The 20,829-nt window shown below is 37.4% G+C and overlaps 3 protein-coding genes across 3 annotated transcripts; all 3 read right to left on the bottom strand.

Annotated features, from left to right (window-relative positions):
* Window positions 1-1,685: 1,685 nt before the first annotated feature.
* LOC112170912 (allene oxide synthase) lies at window positions 1,686-3,143 on the bottom strand. The gene has a single exon (XM_024308181.1). It carries the CDS (start codon window positions 3,141-3,143, stop codon window positions 1,686-1,688), a length of 1,458 nt encoding a protein of 485 aa, XP_024163949.1.
* Window positions 3,144-7,063: 3,920 nt separating this feature from the next.
* On the bottom strand, window positions 7,064-19,711 carry LOC112169528. Its single transcript, XM_040508453.1, has 18 exons — window positions 19,547-19,711; window positions 19,102-19,284; window positions 16,982-17,083; window positions 15,944-16,018; window positions 15,441-15,534; window positions 10,930-11,538; window positions 10,595-10,807; window positions 10,390-10,482; window positions 10,175-10,288; window positions 9,430-10,062; window positions 8,988-9,278; window positions 8,586-8,863; window positions 8,338-8,511; window positions 8,105-8,212; window positions 7,897-7,966; window positions 7,706-7,804; window positions 7,557-7,624; window positions 7,064-7,203 (listed from the first exon to the last, which is right to left on the bottom strand). The coding sequence occupies exons 6-18, from the start codon at window positions 11,533-11,535 to the stop codon at window positions 7,194-7,196; spliced, it is 2,757 nt and encodes a 918-aa protein (XP_040364387.1). The 5' UTR covers window positions 11,536-11,538; window positions 15,441-15,534; window positions 15,944-16,018; window positions 16,982-17,083; window positions 19,102-19,284; window positions 19,547-19,711; the 3' UTR covers window positions 7,064-7,193.
* On the bottom strand, window positions 11,827-15,269 carry LOC121049959. Its single transcript, XM_040508452.1, has 3 exons — window positions 12,793-15,269; window positions 12,585-12,690; window positions 11,827-12,495 (listed from the first exon to the last, which is right to left on the bottom strand). Exons 1-3 carry the CDS (start codon window positions 15,267-15,269, stop codon window positions 11,827-11,829), a joined length of 3,252 nt encoding a protein of 1,083 aa, XP_040364386.1.
* Window positions 19,712-20,829: the final 1,118 nt, after the last annotated feature.

The raw sequence follows: 20,829 nt of genomic DNA, 5'->3' as shown, positions 1-20,829 counted from the left end.
CCCTCTGAATCCCGGGCATCTTCTTCCTAGTCACTCATTAGGGTGAATTTTGGTCTACCCATTCTGCACTGAAACAAAACTAAAATGATCATTTGAAAATCGACAAGAGAAGATTTCTGACCCAAGAAATAGACATTACTGGGGGGCAATAATGTATCTACTGTCCCCTAATAAACCATCTTCAAGATTCACTTAGTATTGCAATTTATCACAAACAAAACCAAACACGATCATTTTATAATCAACAAAATAAGATTACTGACCCCTAATACAGACTTATTGGGTGACAATAATTTGTCTACTGCCCCCCAATAATTTGTTCACTGAATATTGCACTTCGGTATACACAAAACAACAGATAATGTCTCAAAACCCATATTATTTTAGGGCAATAATCTGTCTACTGCCTCCCACTAGACCAACAAAAACAACACGATTCCTTTCATCTAACGACTAATGCTCTTTAACAAACTTCAAAAACCACATAACAAACTCAAAAAACAAAATGCATATCAAAGCCTTAATTATAGTTGATGTATGAACCATAGTACAAACATTTCTGGGAGTCAATAATCTGTCTACTGCCCCCCAGTAGACTAACTGAAAAACTCTCCATTTACTTTGGAATAGCAGATTACTGTACTTCAATGAACATATCAGTGATCATTGACCCCCAATACTAAGTCTACTGGGGGGCACTAATGTTTTATCTTTTATAACATGTCCTTACAATAGGCTTTCAATCAGACATCATTTTCACTCAATTAATAGTTTAAAATCGAAAAACAACATTCGCAACAGTATTTCACAAGTATGAACCAGAAACCCTAGATTTCACAGATTTTCGCACATGCAAAGTCGTCTCACAAATTTCACAGATATGGAACCAAAATGAATCTATTAAGAAGTTTAAACCTAATATTTTTATAATAGATTCCGCATAAAGCATGAAAATCTGGGGAAAAAAAAAAGAGTCGGAAATTGAGTTTTTACCTGTTTCTATATCTTTGAAGCTAAAAAAGGGAAAACTGTTGCCGGACATTGAAGCGTAGTCACCGTCGAACTGTGAGTGCCGAGGTGTGTGTGTGTGTGTGTGTGTGAGAGAGAGAGAGAGAGAGAGAGAGAGAGAGAGAGAGAGGGAGGGAGAGTTTTGAATCGATTTGACGTTTAATAGACGGAAAATTGAACAGTCGTGTGTTAGTGGGTAATGGCACTACCGTGATTACTTTTTTTTCGGAGCCTATAATAGTCCTCATAATGTTAAATTGGGTAAGTGGGCACAAGCAGTTGAAGGTGGAGTGATTGGAAAAATATTAGGCTAAAATGGGGTAATTGATCATGACCCCAATAAAGTACCATACTTCGTCCCAAAAATAAATAAATAAAAATAAATAAATAAATAAAGTAGCATACGCCATGCACTTCATTAATCTCAATTTATTATATAGTTTTATTTTACATTAAACAAACCACCACACAAAAAAAAAAGAGTAGAAATGGATATATAACACACATATTTATATCATGTACATATATTAATATATAGACAGGCATGTATGTAGATATGTTGAGAAGATCGATCGAAAGTGGAGAGTAGTGGAGCTAGGCTCGTAGTTTTAGCACTAGTGAACGAATCAATCGCACCCTGAGAACGTATGATCCATAAGCGCGCGGTTTCCCCAGGACTAATCAATATATGATGCATTTTCTATCAACGTTTTGAACGTCACTTTTGGTCCCAACAAAGATATCCCCACGTCAACAATGAAAGTATCATAACGAAGGAAGAACTCTACCAACAGAATCCTATTCATGAGCACCACCAGATCTTTCCCTGCACACTGCTTATCCTCCACCGTCGGACTCTTCGTCTCCGGGCCGTTGGACCACCACACGTACTCCAACAGCTTCTCTCCCTCCTCAACAAACCTATCTCCCACAAACTCATTAGGATTCTCGAAAATCTTTGGATCCCTTTCTGCTATAGTTTGGTAACCAAACAACATGTCCCCTTCCTTGATCTCAAACGCAGCATCATGGCTGCGGACTATCATGTCCCTCTTGGCCTTACCGTACTGGAATGGCACCGGCGGCTCAATCCTCAGGGCTTCATAAACCACCGATTTTGTCAAGTTCATCTTCTCCAATGCTGATAGGGTTACCTTTCCTCCGGCCTCTTTAACAGCGGTTCTGATTTCATTACGGAGTTGGCGGTGTAAGTACTGTCCTGCTATTCCAACCCACTTCAACAAAGCAGGGAACAAAAGCTTCATGCCGCCATAAGCATTGAAGCATACCAAGAACACCAGGTTGTGGCAAGCCTCATCTCTCGGAATCCCAAGCCTCTCGGCCTCGTCCAAAGCCGAAGTTGCGGAGTCCCAAAAGACATTGTAAAGCTTGTTGTAGAATGGTTTGACAAGAAGAGCAGGAAATGGAACAGTGTGTAGCAAGAGATCTTCGACAAAGTTTAGAAACTTGGGCAATCCTAGTGTTATCTGAGGAGAAAGCTGAGGCAAGAGCCAGAGGGACACAAAGATTGGACCCTTGGTCCTCAAAGTTGTGTCCGATGGTGGTCTGTCGCAAAAGAGCTCAAAGATGAAATTGAAGGACATTTGGTCGTTTAGTTTGTTGAAGTCTGCTTCACCATTTTTGAACAATTGGTCCTCGAGTTTGAGGAAGTGGTCGGACAAGTGGTTTCGAAAGAGTGGTATAACTCTGTCTTTGCGAGCGGAGAGCTGGGACAAGAACCAGTACTTGAGAGCTGCATGGTCCGGCTCGGAGGGGTCGAGATAAGAGCAAATGCGGTAGCCACCGGTGAAGGCGGTCGAGGACATATAAGTTCCCGTGAATACGTCTCGTTTTTCGACTTTGGAAGTGTCCAAGAGAACGGGGAAGCTTTTGGCATCGAGGAGAACGACGACGTTGGGGTTTGAAGCAATGAGGGGACCAGGAGGCATGTTGGTCCGAAAGACTGTGGATTGGTGCTTTAGGATTCGGGAGATGAAGAAGTTGTCTCTGCCTTGGTTGTAGAAATAGTCTAGGCGATCTTTGATGGGCCCAAGGAAGGGCACGCCATCGTCCCTAGGGATTTCTCTCAAGGGAAGCTCTGGTTCTGGTTTTCGATCTTCTTTTTGTGAAGACATAGTTTGAGGTATATCCGGGAATTAATAGTAGGAATTGACGAACTGGGATATCTGGTGGAGTATGGGATGGATGCACTGTCTATTTATTATGGAAACTGTACTGGTTTCTTTTCCTTCTTTTCTTTTTTTGTGTTTTTTGTTTATGTTTGATATTTTTATTTTTGTCCGTATGATTGAACACGTACCAAATTAGCATGCAAAAGAAGCCATAGAAGCCTGAACTACGCCATTGACACGAAGCAAGGAGCGCAAGAAGCCACAGGAAATAAGTCGGCACGCATCTTCGTAAAACAAGCGGGGCATGCAACCGCACAGGGTGCCCCTCACTCTCCGACCTGCCACATATAAACTAACTATACATGTCGAACCCAGAGGAAGATGAGCATGAGTTCAGAATCAACCTGTTTCATGATTTACACTACGTGCTGATGGAATAATTTGTCAACTAGGTACCTTCAGTCGGTTGGTGATGACACATATTTTTTGAAATGGAAACTTTTTCCGAGTTTTTGTTGGTTTCTCTTTTTTTTTTTTTTGTTAATTATTTCGGACATAAAATTCTAGGGGTCGTCAACGGGGCCCGGGCCCATTCATAGCGGGCTTGGGCCGGGCCGGGCTTTATTAAAAATCAAAGGATCCAAGCCCGTCCATATAAAGCGGGCTTTGCGGGCTTTTTCAGGCCGGGCCGGGCTTGGCCTTGCGGGCTTTTTTGGGCCGGGCCTTGCGGGCTTTATTTATAAATAAATATTTAAAGACACAAGTATTTTTTTTTTTAATCAAGCTTTGGAAATTCAATAGATAATGATTAAATACAACCAAAGATAACAATCTATATAACTATATGTACCCAAAAAATCTATATTTATATATAGATACTAATTTGTTGATAAATAAATTTTTAAAGACACTAATTTTTTATAAATCTATATTTATATATCATACACTCCAAAGAGCTACATATAGCAATTCAAAGAAAATGAGAAACCGACCGTTGGATGAGTTTATTACAATAAATTATGAGTGTGGTAAAAAATTTAGCCAATTTCACCATATTTTTGAATCCGATCGGATTGGTCAACCGTAGTCACTTATATGTTTTATTGGTTGACCGATGGCGTGGCAACCGCGAAACGTGCTTATTTTTTCACATCACGTTTGTATATATTCCATCGATGGATGTGCGTGGACATAAGATAAAAAAAATTTAATTTTAATTACAAACACATTGGACTATACCAATTTTATTCCTAAAGTTATATGACTTATACATTGCATTTAAATTGTTTAGGTTCATTCTAAAGCAATCATGAAGTGGAAAATGAATTCGGAGAAACCAACCGCTTGATGGAGAGATTGTAATGTTTTATGGTGGTTGTAGAAAATCCAGCCAATTTGGTTCACGTTTCGAATTCGATCAACTAGGTCAAACGTAGTTACTCTTATAAACCTATATTTATATATCATACACTCCAAAGAGCAACCCCTACCAATTCAAAGAAAATGGAAAAACCGACCGTTGGATGAATTTATTACAATAACTTATGAGTGTGGTAAAAAATTTATCCAATTTCACCATATTTTCGAATCCGATCGGATTGGTCAACCATAGTCACTTATATATTTTATTGGTTGACCGATGCCTTGACAACCGCGAAACGTGCTTATTTTTTCACATCATGTTTGTATATATTCCATCAATGGATGTGCGTGGACATAAGATAAAAAAATTTAATTTTAATTACAAACACATTGGTCTGTACCAATTTTATTCCTAAAGTTGTATGACTTATACATTGCATTTAAATTGTTTAGGTTCATTCTAAAGCAACCATGAAGTAGAAAATGAATTCGGAGAAACCAGCCGCTCGATGGAGAGATTGTAATGTTTTATGGTGATTGTAGAAAATCCAGCCAATTTGGTTATCGTTTTGAATTCGATCAACTAGATCAAACGTAGTTACTCATATAAATCTATATTTATATATCATACACTCCAAAGAGTAACCCCTATCAATTCAAAGAAAATGGAAAAACCGACCGTTGGATGAGTTTATTACAATAAATTATGAGTGTGGTAAAAAATTTAGCCAATTTCACCATATTTTCGAATCCGATCGGATTGGTCAACCGTAGTCACTTATATGTTTTATTGGTTGACCGATGTCGTGACAACTGCGAAACGTGCTTATTTTTTCACATCACGTTTGTATATATTCCATCAATGCATGTGCGTGGACATAAGATAAAAAAAAATTAATTTTAATTACAAACACATTGGTCTATACCAATTTTTTCCTATAGTTGTATGACTTATACATTGCATTTAAATTGTTTAGGTTCATTCTAAAGCAACCATGAAGTAGAAAATGAATTCGGAGAAACCAACCGCTCGATAGAGAGATTGTAATGTTTTATGGTGGTTGTAGAAAATCCAACCAATTTGGTTCTCGTTTCGAATTCGATCAACTAGGTCAAACGTAGTTACTCTTATAAACCTATATTTATATATCATACACTCCAAAGAGCAACCCCTATCAATTCAAAGAAAATGGAAAAACCGACCGTTGGATGAGTTTATTACAATAAATTATGAGTGTGGTAAAAAATTTAGCCAATTTCACCATATTTTCGAATCCGATCGGATTGGTTAACCGATATGTAGAATATATATATGCACATATTTTATATAGAAGTATAATAGTATAAGAACTTCCACACACACACACACACACACACACATATATATATATATATATATATATCTCTCTCTCTCTATACACACACACACACATATATATATATATATATATATAAACACACACACACACACACACACATATATGATATATTGATATATAGATATATATATATATATATATATCTATATATATCTATCTCTCTCTCTCTCTATATATATATATAAACACACACACACACATATATATATATATATAAACACACACACATATATGATATATTGATATATATATATATATATATATCTATATAAACACACACACAAATATATATATATATATATATATCTATATGTGTCTATATATATATATATTTATAAACACACACACACACACATATAGATATATCTATATACACTATGCCAAAAAGGCCTTCAGACGACAGAACTGTTCTGTCGTCTGAACGAACAAAAATGTGTCGTCTAGTACGGTGTCGTCTCTTGGGGGCATCAGACGACAGAAGTGTTCTGTCGTCTGAAAAATCAGACGACATAAAAAACTAAAAATCTTGTGTTGTCTGATGAGTTTTGCATTTTGGGAACATTGTGATCTGTATCTTTAAAAGCATTCAAACAACAGTTTTGTATTGTCTGATAGACAAAACAACCACAGAATTTTTTAAATGCTATTGTGTGAAGCATATTTGCAAGACTTATTTGTGTGGTCTGAATGCCCTTAAATAAGAAATATGAAACCTCGTATGTAGTCTCTTATCTCATACAACAAAAATTAAAGGTTGTGCTAATTTACTTTAAACGATAATTATATGTGGTCGTAAGGAGCATCAGAGGACAATTAAGTGTCGTTCTAGGGTAGGTTTGTATGACATTTAAGTGTTGTGTGAAAGGATTTGAAATTATACATATGTGATGTTGGGAAATGGTTTAGACAATGGATATCATATTCTTTCTGTTATGTCAGTCTCATTACGACGACAATTTACTGTCGTTTGAGATTATTTAGACGACAAATATTTGTGGTCTGAATATAAAAAGGACCACTAATAATATATGTTTTATGTTGTCTGTAATCACATCCAATCACACTTATTTGTTGTTGTTATACACTTTAGCCAATACTTTCAACTAACTTATGTTGTTGTTTTGCCTTTCAGACTACAATTTTGTGTTGTCTCATTGTCAAAAAGACAATAGACTTCTTATTGGTTTTTGTGTTGTGTCTATGCAGCTGCAACCACACGTTTTGGTGTGCTTTTGTTGTAGCTTGCAGTTTGTGACGACACATTTTAGTAGTCCCCTGTACAATTGGTATGCATGCATTCTGGAAATTAAAATTAGCTATTCCTGAAACCATAAAATCCACATCCAAAATCATATTACAATTTCCATTAATCCACCATTGTCGTCTCATGTACACAAACCTAATCATCGATCAGCATCAGTTCTAAATGACCCATATCTACTAATCTGGGCAGCCAGCAAAATATATACATGCAGTACTGCTTGCTAATAAACCAGAAGCACTACACAATGTGGGCAACCAACTAAACAACATAGCAAAATAGCTAGCAGTACTGCAATCAAAATCTGGCCTATATATATATATCAACTTTGCATGTCCAAAAGTTGGTGCTACATATCTTCAACTACTAGTTAACCTACACATGCACTAGTTATCTTTGAACTTCATAACATACTTTGCCCACTCTGCCCGGACAGCATCAACATTCTCCATTGTGTAATAGTGATTTGCTTTTCTTTCCCACTGCAAGGACAGAAGCTCAGTTATGCATCACAATGGATTAATCCAATAAATCACTAGTACAATAGATTAGTTACTGATTACCTTAGCACTCCACTCTTGGTTTTTGTCCTCCACTATATCCCTCATGTAATGCATAATCCAATAACCACAAGTCTTATCACCCATCTGCTCCGGAATGCCCTGAAACAAATAAATATTTTCAGTACCTAATAAACCTCGCCTGAACTGGAAAAATGCAAATATAAATAGTTAGCTAGATGGGGAACACATACTGCACAGTTTTTCCATTGAACTGTCTTTCGGCCTTTCCTATGTTTTTGCGCATTGAATATTTTGATGGAGCTTCAACAACAACACAATACACAAAATTATGATGAAACTAACAACTTATAAATTGAGAATCGATATCTCCAAAAAAAAAAGGACTAAACCGTTTTGTACATAATACCAACAAAAAACCAACAAGCTAGCTGCACTTACTTGTCCACAATAGTTCTCCATTCACCGGTGATGAGTCGCCTCTTTAGCGGATCCATGAAATACACAACTTCTTCAGTGGGGTTTGCCACCGTCAACATCCAATGACCGCTGGCATTCAAATTTATGATAATCAATACCAACACGAATCTGATTTAGGTACTTGCATTGCTATATTTATGAGATCAGAAGTCAATATTTACAAAAACAAAAATGCATGAATGAAGCTTTCGTACCCTGAATTATAGGGGACCAAAAAAATCTGACCAGGCTTCCCTCTTTCATAAGAAACTGACAAAGAACGAGCCCGTTCAGTCGGATTTCCACAGCCAATGATACCAGTATTAGCAGGATCTACGAAGCCAATCATGTCAAGCATCTTCGATTTCTTCAACACTTGATAAAGAAAGCTGTAAAACCACAAGTCTCAAAATATCATTCAATAACACTGAATTAACAGCTTCATTTAAAATGCATTACAAACCTCATATACATCACAATGCAGCCGGCAGAAACCTCCTTCATGTTGGTCATGGCATACACATCCCTTCTGAAGATGGCGACCTTTTTTAGATATCCAAATAATTCCTCGCCTAAGGTTGTGTGGATGGTGATCCCATCCTTCAAGTTATCATTAGCCCATGTGGCCAACGTCTTAAGTGGTGGAGGCAAATTGGGTGGCAGCTTGTCCAAATCATCATGATCAAAAAAATCATCATATATATCCTTCTTTTTCCTCCTCACAACCTTAATCTTTTCCTGCTGCAATTGATATAAAAAATAACATTGCATGATTAGTATTTCTATATCATGTAATATAGCAGCTCACATGGTCATTTTGGTAAGAATAAAAAGGTTAAAAATGAATTTAAGCAAACTACATTACCTTTGCATCAGCTGCAGTGGGTATAACCCAGTCTCTAGGCCAAGCAATGCATGTACCAATTGCATCGCGGACAAATAGAATCTCATCATTAATAGGAATTGGTAGCAAAGCATTAGCAACAATAGATTTGGTGATCGATACTCGGACATTTTCCTCAGCCAATGGAACACCATGGATAGTTTGCTTGCTGGAGTCAACATCCACTTGAATGATCGTTCCTTCAGCCACTATGTTGTCCAATGAATCTATCGCAAGTTTACACCCTGACTGGACAATATTGGTGGACTGAACCTGCTAATTCAAACCAAAAAATATGTAAGCATTAGTCACATTTCAGGCAGCAATGTCATCAATATGGTTGATGAAATGTAATTGTAAAGAAAAAGAAAAGAAAACTAATTGTAAGGAAAAAGAAAGTAAAGCTAGGGTAGCGATTAATTACAGGCACTTGCACTTGCTCCACAACTGCATTTTTTTTCGGAGTTAAATCATTTCTAACCTCCTCCTCAATAATCGAGGTTAGTTTGATGTTCAGCTCCCCATCCACAAAGACTTCATTCTCCTCAACTACTTTCTGCTGGTCCTCCCCTAAATCTAACTTCTTCTTGGCAGTTTTGGCAGCTTCAATTTCAATAGCTTTCAAACCAGCCTTTTCAAGGTGCCTTGAACAGCTGCCTTGGCCAGAGCCTAAATCATTCAGCGGTGTCACAGGTTTGGGTGAGTCAGCTGGCATCTCTTTCCCATTAACCATCGCTTCTAACTTCTGAAACCTTTCCTCCCAAGCGGCTCTTTCCCTAGCAATTTGTTGCTCCATCTCCAACTCCCATTTGGCTCTTTCCTGAGCAATGATATTTTCTTTCTCTTCTGCTAGTATCTTCTTAACACTTACCCTGACACTATCTTCTACATTTAGCATTTGGCGTTTAGGTAGATGAAAATATGCCGAAGGCTTGACGAAGCCACCAACACCACGTACCCTACCAGGATACTCAGGATTTCCCAACGCCAAAGTCAGAACATCATCTGTTCCTTCAGGGTTGATTTCTCCTTCAAACACTTTCCTCTTCAAACTTTCCTGATATAGACATCAATCACAGCACACAAAAATTATCCTTAGGATACAAAACCTGAAAAAAAAAAAAGAAAAAAGCAACAAGTAATAAACAATTACAAAAAACTGAACTTACAATTTTTTCGACCTTCTTCTTCACTGCTGGCCCTTTGAAGTTGCCGCTCTTGTCTTGCCGGGCCTTTATCCACATCGTAGCACGATCCAATTCTTCAATCGGTATTTTTTCAGCCTATAAATATGAATAGATACGTGTGACATCATGATCAGTTTGGTGTAAACCGAAAAGAATAACAAATATATTGTAAATAGATTTGTAAGACGAATACTGACCAGTTCTTCTTGGAAGTTAGCATATCCTTTCCGTGACATTCGATGAGGATACTTATTCTCTTTCCTATTTTTTTTCTGCTTTTCACGGAGTACCTATAAAGCATATATAGAATTATGCATTATATTTTAGTATCTGCATAAACACTAACTAATAATGCATAAACTGTTCCACAACTGCATTGTCCAAGTATGGTATTAGACAAACCTGAAATTGTTGTGAAGTTCTATCAGCCACGAACGTATTCCATTCAGATACCTCAATGGATCGATAATCATCTGGAGGGAACTGTAAAAGTTCAGGAGAATCCAGATAGGGAATAATGTACCAGTTCGTTAGTTTGCTCTTGAACTCTCTCCATTTATGGCCGGCTGATGTAATCACCAATTTCTTCCATTCTTTTGGCACCACATAAGCATCCTACACATTAATGAATACAAAGTATCATAGCTTTAATTACTATTTTTTGAAAAAAAATAAGAATAATGAAATGTAAATCAGTAAACAGCTAGCAACAACTTATATATAGACTGATTGTTTACCTGAATACTATTCCAAATCTTGTCTTTTTCATCCAAAGGCACATTTCTCCAATCATTTATAGATATTGGGATCTTGGTGCGTGCCAACACCCCAATGTATGACTGCATCTCCTTAGCTGCCTTCCCAATTGGCTCCCCATCAGCATTAGAATTCACCTTTAGCTTCTTTCCTCGAATCAGTCGCCTAGTAATTTTATTCATGGTTACCATCCCTCGCTTAAGCAACCTCAATCCACCAGTGATGTTATCATCATCATCATCAAAATCCTCTGATGACTTGCTCTTTGCAGACTTATGACCGGACGATGACTTCTTTGCTGCCACAGCCTTCTTGGAATTTCCTGCTTTAGGCGGTGGCATACTTCTCCTGGCGGACGCATCCTTGCTGGACTGAGTAGCTTTATGTTTTCGCGGACTTCTCCTAGGGAGGGTAGCCTTGTTGGCTTCTGTCAGTCTTGCTTCAGCTTTCTTGGGGGTAGCAGGTTTACGATTTGGAGAAGTAATAGGTGGTTCAGATACGGTTTTTCTACTACGTTTCATCTGCACCGCCTTTATCCTTAAGGCTATAGATCTAGCAACTTTCGATGTGCTTGCAGATGGAGCCATGACCTGCAATACACAATAAACACAGTTAGCCCCATATTATATGTTAACAATTAATGTGAATAAACAAATGAAACAAAAACACATAAAACAATGAAATAACAAACACATAAAGCAATGAAATTACTAACACAATGCAACTCAAAATTAAACAACACAGAAGACAATGAAATAACTAACATAATTAGAAGTGTTAATATACATGTTTCATCAAACACATCAGTACATATATATAGGCATTCTAAAACAAATCAATCACGAACAAACAACTTTCACTAAATGTTTTTTTTTTCCTCAGCCACGTTCATTGCAGTCATTTTGCACCCATATTGCTTCATCTCCAGGACGCATATAATTGCTATGCTGATCACCATCTATATTATCAAAAGTCTCGATGGATGGCATTGTTGCTTCAAATGGCTGTTGTTCTACTTCAATATCTTCTAACTCCTCATCCGAATCAGCCCCTTGATAGTCTCTATCTGGCACCCTTACTACCACTGACCATTGAGCATCGAGGGGATCCTCAATGTAAAATATTTGCTTAACATGGCTAGCTAAGACAAAAGCATCATTAAGATGACCTTTCCTATTCAGATTTACCAATGTGAACCCTAGTTCATCTACTTTAATGCCCCTAACATTCTCAACCCAATCACATTTAAACAACGGTACCCTAAACTTGTAGTAGTCCAGCTCCCATATTTGTTGTATGACACCATAGAAGTCCATATCATTAGTTTTGGGATTTTTATCCTTTGCACTAGAAACTTGCATTGCATCAGCCACCAAAAAAACCCCACTGTTTTGCACTGATCGCACATTGTCCCGCTCCTTAGTGTTGAAATCAACACCATTAACCTGGTATCCACTAAAGGTCGGCACTACATGATTCGGTCCACTTGACATCCACCTCATTGTTTCCGAAACATTATTGTCCGGAAACTGCAGTTCATTTGAAACCTTCAAATCAATAATAGATTACATTAGCGTAATGTTGAAATCTTATTTTTTCAACTTATATATTAACAATCAAGTATATGATCACATACCCTCTCTTTTAACCAGACAGCAAAGGTCTGGTTTTGTTTATCCTTCAGCCACTTTTTATTTTTGGAAAACCTTGGATTGAGAAGCTTCAACAATTCCAGATGTTCACTGAATATCAAACACACAAAACTCAATAATTTAAGTAACAAAATATTGAATCAATTCATGGACTGTAGGAAAACTGATGATAATTAAAAGTTTATGACTTACATGAAATAAGGACTTGCATCCTCGGTATTCTGCAATATACACAGATGTGCTTGATGCATCTCCTTGCCATAGACAGAAATCATGGTAGCGCCTGATAGCGGTTTGGATGCATTACGGGCTCGTGGTTTGGAACTTTCAGGGATTCCAGTAGTAGAAGCATCAGTAAGCATACGTTCAGTGCAAAACTCAACAGCCTCTTCGACAATATATGACTCTGCTATGCATCCCTCAGGATGCGTTCGACATCTAACCCACCCTTTAAAGACTTTCATGTACCTCTCGAAGGGGTACATCCACCGAAAAAATACTGGACCACAAAGCTGAACTTCTCTTACGAGATGCACAGTTAGATGGATCATAATGTCGAAAAATGAAGGCGGGAAGTACTTCTCCAATAAGCAAACAGTAACAACCAAGTCTGCTTGCATTTTTTCCAGCTTCGAAACATCGATCACTTTAGCACATATTGCCTTGAAGAAAAGGCAGAAGCGGATGATCGCATACCTAACCGGCTTCTCAAGAACAGAACGTAAAGCAACAGGAAGAAGAATCTGCATGATAGTGTGACAGTCATGCGATTTCAGACCAGCAAGTTTTAAATCCTCCATAGAGACAAGATTCCTTACATTTGACGAAAACCTAACAGGAACCGTCATTTCAAAAAAAGAGTCGCAAACTATTTTTTTTTCACCAAGCATCAAGTTCCAACTAGCTAGAGGTAATTTATCCCTTTTGGCACCAACTTCTGGGTTCAAACCAGACCTAATACCCATCTCCACCATGTCAAAACGCGCTGCAACCCCATCCTTTGTCTTCCCGGGAATGTTCAGCAGCGTACCAATGATGGCATCACAACAGTTCTTCTCGATGTGCATGACATCGAGATTATGTCGTACCGGAATATATTTCCAATACTCTAGTTCAAAGAAGACAGACTTCTTTTTCCAGCAAGGTTTGCCTTGGTCTTCAACACCCTTGGCAGGAGGAGAGCGTTTCTTTTTCCCACACACACAATTCAGACCCTCTACTCTAGCAAACACCTCCTCTCCGGTTAATGGTAGAGGAGGTAGGTCCTCCTCTACGGTGTTGTCAAAAGCAACAGCCTGTTTCCTATACGGATGATGTCTAGGTAGGAACCTGCGATGCCTCATGAATGCCATTTTTTTACCTCTTTTTAACCTATAAGGTCGAGTCTGGTCAAGGCAAATTGGACAAGCATTGTATCCTTTAACAATGCTACCAGACAAGTTCCCGTATGCGGGAAAGTCATTAATAGTCCACAGCAGGACCGCTTTCAATTTGAAGTAGTCCCCTCTTAGTGCATCGTATACTCCCTCAACCCCATCCCACAATACTTTCAGATCATCTATTAATGGCTGCAAGTAGATGTCGATATCGTTACCAGGTTGCTTTGGTCCCGATATTAACAATGTCAACATCATAAACTTCCTCTTCATACAAAGCCATGGAGGAAGGTTATATGTGACCAGTATAACTGGCCAACAAGAATACTTGCTGCTTAGAGAACTATGCGGGTTAAATCCATCAAAAGATAGGGCTAGTCTGAGGTTTCTAGGGTCGCTACTGAATTCTGGATATTGTTTGTCAAGTAATTCCCAAGTAGGAGAATCAGCTGGGTGTCGCATCATTCCATCTTTCTTTCTACCATACTCATGCCAAGTAAGATTCTTAGCTGTGTTGGTCGATTGATACATTCGTTTGAACCTTGGGATTGGTGGAAAGTACCATAAAACCTTTGCTGGTATCCCTTCTTTCACAGTTTTATCCCTACCCAATTTCCACCTTGAAACACCACAGTTGGGGCAGATAAGAGCATCTGCATGCTGCTGTCTATACAAGATGCAGTCATTAGGACATGCATGAATTTTTTCATACTCCATCCCTAAAGCACTAAGTGTCTTTTTCGCTTCATACAAAGACAAAGGAACCTGATTCCCTTCAGGAAGCAGACCCCCAATCATGATAAGCATATCTGAATAGCAAGCATCGGTCATTCCATGCTTTGCTTTCAAATTGAAGGTCTGAATCAGACCATTCAGCTTGGTTGTCTTCGTACAACCTGGGTACAAAGGTTGATCCCCATCCTCTACATACTTCAAAAACTCATTAGAGTCTTCGGAAATCTGCTCATCCTCACTTTCTCCAAAGCCCCAATCATTCTCCCCTATCCCAGGTTCCCAATCTATAGTTTCAGATTCAACTCTATTGTCATTCATAGCAGATGTAGTAGGTTCTCCATGCCACCTCCAATGCTTATAACTCTCATTAATACCATTCCAAAATATATGATCCTTAATAACTCCAACAGAAAATCCCTTCGTGTTACTACATTTCAAGCAAGGACAAGAAATCTTGTTTTTGTTATTGGCATTAGACTCGGCCAACTTGAGAAACTCTGCTACTCCTAGCTCAAACTTCTTTGACCTTCTATCAGCATGCATCCATGACTTATCCATCTTAAATATTTAGGTTCCTTCATATATAACAAAACACACTTAAATACTGTCTCTATGTCAAAGATACCGTTGCTTATACTTTTACTATACAATATACTCATTAAGACTAGTACTACTAAGAGTGGTCTTAACACGTACATAATGTATAAAGCACAAACATTGAAAACTCACCAGAAATTTACAGAAAAAAAGCCTTCTGTTTTTCTCTACACTAGTACTAGCAGTGAGCCTTCCTTCGCAAATCCTTTTGTTCCACCAAGTTTCCCTATCAAGGCCAACAAAACAGAAGAAACATGTTACAAAACATAAGAACTATGGCAGTTCCTTTTCATAGTCATGGATCTCATGGTAATAACAGGATATTATGCACACTTTGTCTTGAAACTTCCTAAACCTCAATAGAAATTATTACTGTATGAATACTGCAGTTTCGATGGGTGGGAAGTTCTTCCTATATGTGTATATGTACATAAACATGACTCGTATTTTATGAAGCTGCCTTTAGTTATGCAAGTCATCAAAGTTTACTCTGGCCTAGACACTTTGCAACTATAGCTTCTTCACTGGGAGTCTTAATTAATAAGTCGGCTTTGTACTTGGGCTTAGCAAGTGCACAAGTATTTTCTACATGGGGCTACACATCTAAAAATGACATCCACATAAAGTCATTATACCTGAACAAATTTGTAAAGGCCAAGTATTGACATAAGATCAGCGCCTATAAGCTGTAATCCAAAGTCAACATAACGCTGCAAAAAAGAGGGGAAAAATATAGAATTAGTTATAGCCAAAATATATAAAGGCTATATGCAGGTTAAATACTTAAACATACAAGACAACAAGATTATAACCAAAAAAATACAAGACAACAAGATTTAAACAAATTAAACCTAAATTAGGCATACATCAAGAGATAAAAGATTGGGAAATTAATTAAGGAATGGCTAAATTGTACTTTTGCACTGAAAATAAACCATCCCCAGTACAAATTAAACCTAAATTAGGCATACAACAAGAGATTTCTTTTATAAATTTATCTGTACCCTTCTATCATAGCTAGAATCAGTCTTGGAAGACATTTGCAACCTCATTAAATGTTCCTTTCAGTTCGGATGTGAACTGTATTTTTGCAAGTTAATACAGGCCAAATCAAAGTAGGTGCAGTGTTAAGATAATAAGCTCAGTCTTAAACCAAAAAATAATGGAATAGCCAATTTTGACTGCCATCTAATGCTAGTAAACTGCTTAGGAAGCTAGCCATTTTACCAGAGCAAACTTTCAAGTTAAAAACACACTAAACAAACCTAGAAAACAGACCTAGACCTGGGCTAATTATTCAGCAGCAGACGGAACAGGAGAAAGTTCAATCTCAAATATTGACACTATTTTCTCAAATGCACAATTTTGATTTCAGAAAACAATTTTTGATAATTATTGACAATAATTATGACAATAATTATTGATAAAGCATTTTAAAGGGATTTGATGAAAAACATTAACCATAAACCAAATGGGAAGGAAAAATACTAAGCTCAAGATAATACAGAAAACTATTAATTGTTATATGTATCACAGATGCAGGGCCACACAGTTTCCTTCTATCTTGTCTTTCCTAGCAAGCATACCTTACTTATACAGAAATGAATCTTTGAAAAAGTTAAAGAAAAAAAACCAGTTTTGGAAATAGTAAATATTGAGGAAAAAGAAAGTACCTTAGCAACGCACTATTACATATTTGAGTATAAATAGACAGAGGATCACTCTCAAGTTAAAACTCTGGAACTTTGAGAGCAGCTGTTGTCCTTGCCTTATACCTGTACCATCAAAATTGAAATCATTTCGGAGTTGACAAAGCACAAAGAAAAAGTGAATCTGGTTCTAGTGTCGTAGATTAATATATTGAAGGAAACTAAATTCCCAGAAAGAAAAAAAAAAAAGCTGTCAAGAAAAAAATCAATCCAAATAAATTAGTGAGAGCTATGAAGATCACTCAAGAATATTATGTAGTATAAATTTATCACAGGGTACCTGCACTTCAAATTATACAAATCCCTTAGCATGATCTAACAATTTTGAGGAGCCGATGTTATATCTAGGAGATATAATATTAATTTTCGCCTTGCTTAATCAATAAGTGGGTTATTGTTTTTTATATCAGGTGATTAATTTTGGCCTTGCTTAGTCAGATACCATGTTAGATTGACTACCTTCTTACATGATATTATACTTACCTTCTCAAGCCTGTAAAATTCCGTTCTGCCAATTGAATAGGGAAAGTATAATATCATGTAAGAAGGTAAGACACTATTTATATAAGCCCCATCACTTACTAACATTACCAATAATTCTCTATGTTAGTTCCAAACGTAATTCGCTATCCCTAATCAATAACAGACCCATATCAATTTTCCAACCAAAAAAAATCAAAAAATCTCACCCAAGGTCGTATTCTCTGTAAAGCCTCCAATGAGACATACTCACACCAGTCAAATATTATACTACTACAACCCAATACCTAATATGGAAAAGAATTGCAGAAATAGTGAGCAGTTAAGATTTATATATAATAATGCAACCATAGCTATCACTCTGTGCATTCACATGATCCACAGATATGGAAAATCCTCAAATTACAGGGACACAAAGGACTGGGGACTCAGTTTTAGATCAGAATGCATTTGCACCGTTAAGAAAGGAACAATATAGTCTGCCATTTCCCCAGTGTTAACAGCACAGTACAAATAATTTAAACTTGGAGAAACAAGTGGTATCCATTATCCATCTTTAAGAGATATTTAATCCATATCTAGAATGCAAAACAAGTAAATATGATTAAACTAAAAATTGAACTCCATAGCCTCACCCTTCAGTCATATACTTTTCCTAAGAAATTCAAGAGAACAAAATTCTACAAAATATGTCAAGGCTGGAACTTTCCATCCATTTGTAGCAAATATAACAAATCTTCCATCAGAAAACTAAGATCCAGTTGGATCTTCCAATGAATCAGTACCAGTAAAAGAAAGGTAGTTAAAGGAAAAAGCGCTCTCTTTCTCAAGTATTCAGCAAATATAACACCCTCACTCAAGAATTTTCTTTCTTCTTCTTCTTTTGATAACCACCATGAGTTAAAATTTTCACTAGATTGAACCAAAAGAAGACAACTCTTCCCTTCAAGTTACAATTTCTCCAGTACCAATCCCTCCCCCCAAAAAAGAACGATGCAACCTAAACGATTACCCCACAAATCAATCGGATTATTTACAAACCAAATCATACAATACGATCATTCATAAGTAAGTTGGAGGGATCCAACATACAGAATCAAAGCCAATACTTGAGTCCAGAATCAATAGCTTACCCACCCCTTAGTCTTTAGCTGTGAATTTCTCTTCCATTTCTACCAAAATCACCCTCCACCTTCTCGCCCAAATCAGACACAAACCCAACACTCTCTCACAAAAACACCAAATCAGACACAAACCCAACACTCTCTCACAAAAACCCAACAAATAAGTGCTTAACCGAACAGAAATGCACATAACAACGACATGTAGAACCCATCACCCAACAACTGCATACCTCTAGCTGTGAAGAGCCCAGCCAAAAACGAAGAGAAAAAGAGAGAGAGAAGTTCGCGTCAATCACCCAACACTTTTTGACCTAACAAAAACAAAACAAACACCGATTACGACAGGTAGAAAACTGAGAAAAGAAAAAACTTCTATGAAATGAAAGAGTTGAAAAACCAAAACGGTTATGTATAATAATGGAAAAGATGAGAGACAGACAAAAAAATAAATCAAACAAATTCAAACCCATCAAAGAATACCTAGGATGATCAGTTTACTCAATTTCTGTTGGAATTGAGCATCAATTTCTTCCCGTCTCCCTCTTCTTCTTCTCTTCTTCCTCCTCTTCTTCTTCTTTTCTTTTCGTCTGTTTCAACAAAATTCCAAAGCAAACTAACACCAAGACAAGAGTCAATGAACCTTCACCGTTCCGCCGCCGTCTACTGTCAAGGAGGGTGACACAGAGAGAGAGAGAGAGAGAGAGAGAGAGAGAGAGAGAGAGAGAGAGAGAGAGAGAGAGAGAGAGAGAGAGATTTGGGTTTTCAGTAATCGGAACACCGAATCGAGGATAAAAGGAAAAATGATATTCAATCGCCCCATCCCCAAATAGAAACAAAAAAAACCGAATCGAAATCAAACACTAAAATCGATTGAACCCAGTTGAAACCCAAAACTAAAAAACGATTGAAACCCTAAGTTGCTTACCAATATCCGAATCGAAAATAGCTCTACTAGTCGCTGCAGAGCTCCATTAATTTGGATGTGAAAGCCGAAGTAGAGACTAAGGTTGATGAAGAAAGTCAGAAGATGAAGGAGAGAGTGAGAATCGAGATATGATAGAGCTAACTGAGAAGGAGAGAGCGAGGCTGGTGTTTGGGCTTTTGCGGCCGGGTTAACGTTCTAGGTCGAGCTGAGAGATCTAGTGATGACAAGGCTAGGACAGATCGAAAGTGACTTAATTGCGAGGGATATATGTCAAATAGCACAAGTCAAAATAACTTGGGAAATTTTAAAACAATCCCCACATTTAGACAACATTTAAATGTTGTCTGAATGTCACAATATTTTCTAGTCAAATAGGGCGTGGCTATTTGAGAGGGAAAAGACTCGATCAACTTTTGGATATTCCCTCCAAATTTGAGATAGGAAATCACCACTTTCTACAACTACACAAATGTGTCGTCTGAATGCTCACCATTTATCCAAAATTGAGATAGGAAATCACCACCTTCTACAACTACACAAATGTGTCGTCTGAATGCTCACCATTTTTCCAAATTAAACCAGTATGGTTTAAGTGTATATTCAGACAACAGAAAAAAAAATTATGTCGTCTGAAAAACTCATACGACATAAAACAAAACTTATGTCGTCTGAGGTGTGTCGTCTGAAGGCTTTTTTGGCATAGTGATATATAACACACACACACACACACATACATACATATATATATATATATATATATATATATATATATATATATATATAAACACACACACACACACACACACATATATATATATATATATATAATATTTTGCGGGCTTTTACGGGCCGGGCCGGGTTTTTGCAGGCTTTTTTGCGGGCCTCCATTGGCCCACCAAGGCGGGCTTTTGAGGGTTTTTTGACCGGCCGGGTCGGGCCAAAAGCCCTGCGGGCCGGCGGGCCTCCATTGGCCCACTTGATCCACGAGCTTTTTGATGAGGCCTATAAAATTCTGTCTTTTCTTGTGTTTTGATTAAAGCATTGACAAACTATCAGCCTATCAAGCCCATTCTTTCATAATATATATGGCCATATGGGTAATGTTTGAATCCCTTAAATAAGTTCTCAATCTTGCTTAGAACTAATAGTGTCATTTATAGTTAAGCTGATTTTAGAATTTTGTGGACAATGAGCTAATAAAGTGACCTAGTAATGTGCAATCATGTTTGAACGTAATTACGTTGTCAGTTCCATAAATTATTTAATCAACATGAAAGATTCAA

This window comes from Rosa chinensis, chromosome 6, assembly GCF_002994745.2.
Source record: "Rosa chinensis cultivar Old Blush chromosome 6, RchiOBHm-V2, whole genome shotgun sequence".
NCBI classification, from domain to species: Eukaryota; Viridiplantae; Streptophyta; class Magnoliopsida; order Rosales; family Rosaceae; genus Rosa; species Rosa chinensis.
This window is presented reverse-complemented; position numbering and strand designations above follow the sequence as displayed.

What these genes read in the sequence shown, in the direction of transcription:
- LOC121049959 (XM_040508452.1), bottom strand. Translation starts at nt 15,269, where the DNA reads ATGGATAAGTCATGGATGCATGCTGATAGAAGGTCAAAGAAGTTTGAG. An exon ending in GATGCAAGTCCTTATTTCAT is followed by an intron (nt 12,691 to 12,792) that starts GTAAGTCATAAA and finishes TTTGATATTCAG; the next exon opens with TGAACATCTGGAATTGTTGA. An exon ending in CTGTCTGGTTAAAAGAGAGG is followed by an intron (nt 12,496 to 12,584) that starts GTATGTGATCAT and finishes ATTGATTTGAAG; the next exon opens with GTTTCAAATGAACTGCAGTT.
- LOC112169528 (XM_040508453.1), bottom strand. Translation starts at nt 11,535, where the DNA reads ATGGCTCCATCTGCAAGCACATCGAAAGTTGCTAGATCTATAGCCTTA. An exon ending in AGAAGAAGGTCGAAAAAATT is followed by an intron (nt 10,063 to 10,174) that starts GTAAGTTCAGTT and finishes TGTCTATATCAG; the next exon opens with GAAAGTTTGAAGAGGAAAGT. An exon ending in TTGGTCCCCTATAATTCAGG is followed by an intron (nt 8,213 to 8,337) that starts GTACGAAAGCTT and finishes TTTGAATGCCAG; the next exon opens with CGGTCATTGGATGTTGACGG.
- LOC112170912 (XM_024308181.1), bottom strand. Translation starts at nt 3,143, where the DNA reads ATGTCTTCACAAAAAGAAGATCGAAAACCAGAACCAGAGCTTCCCTTG.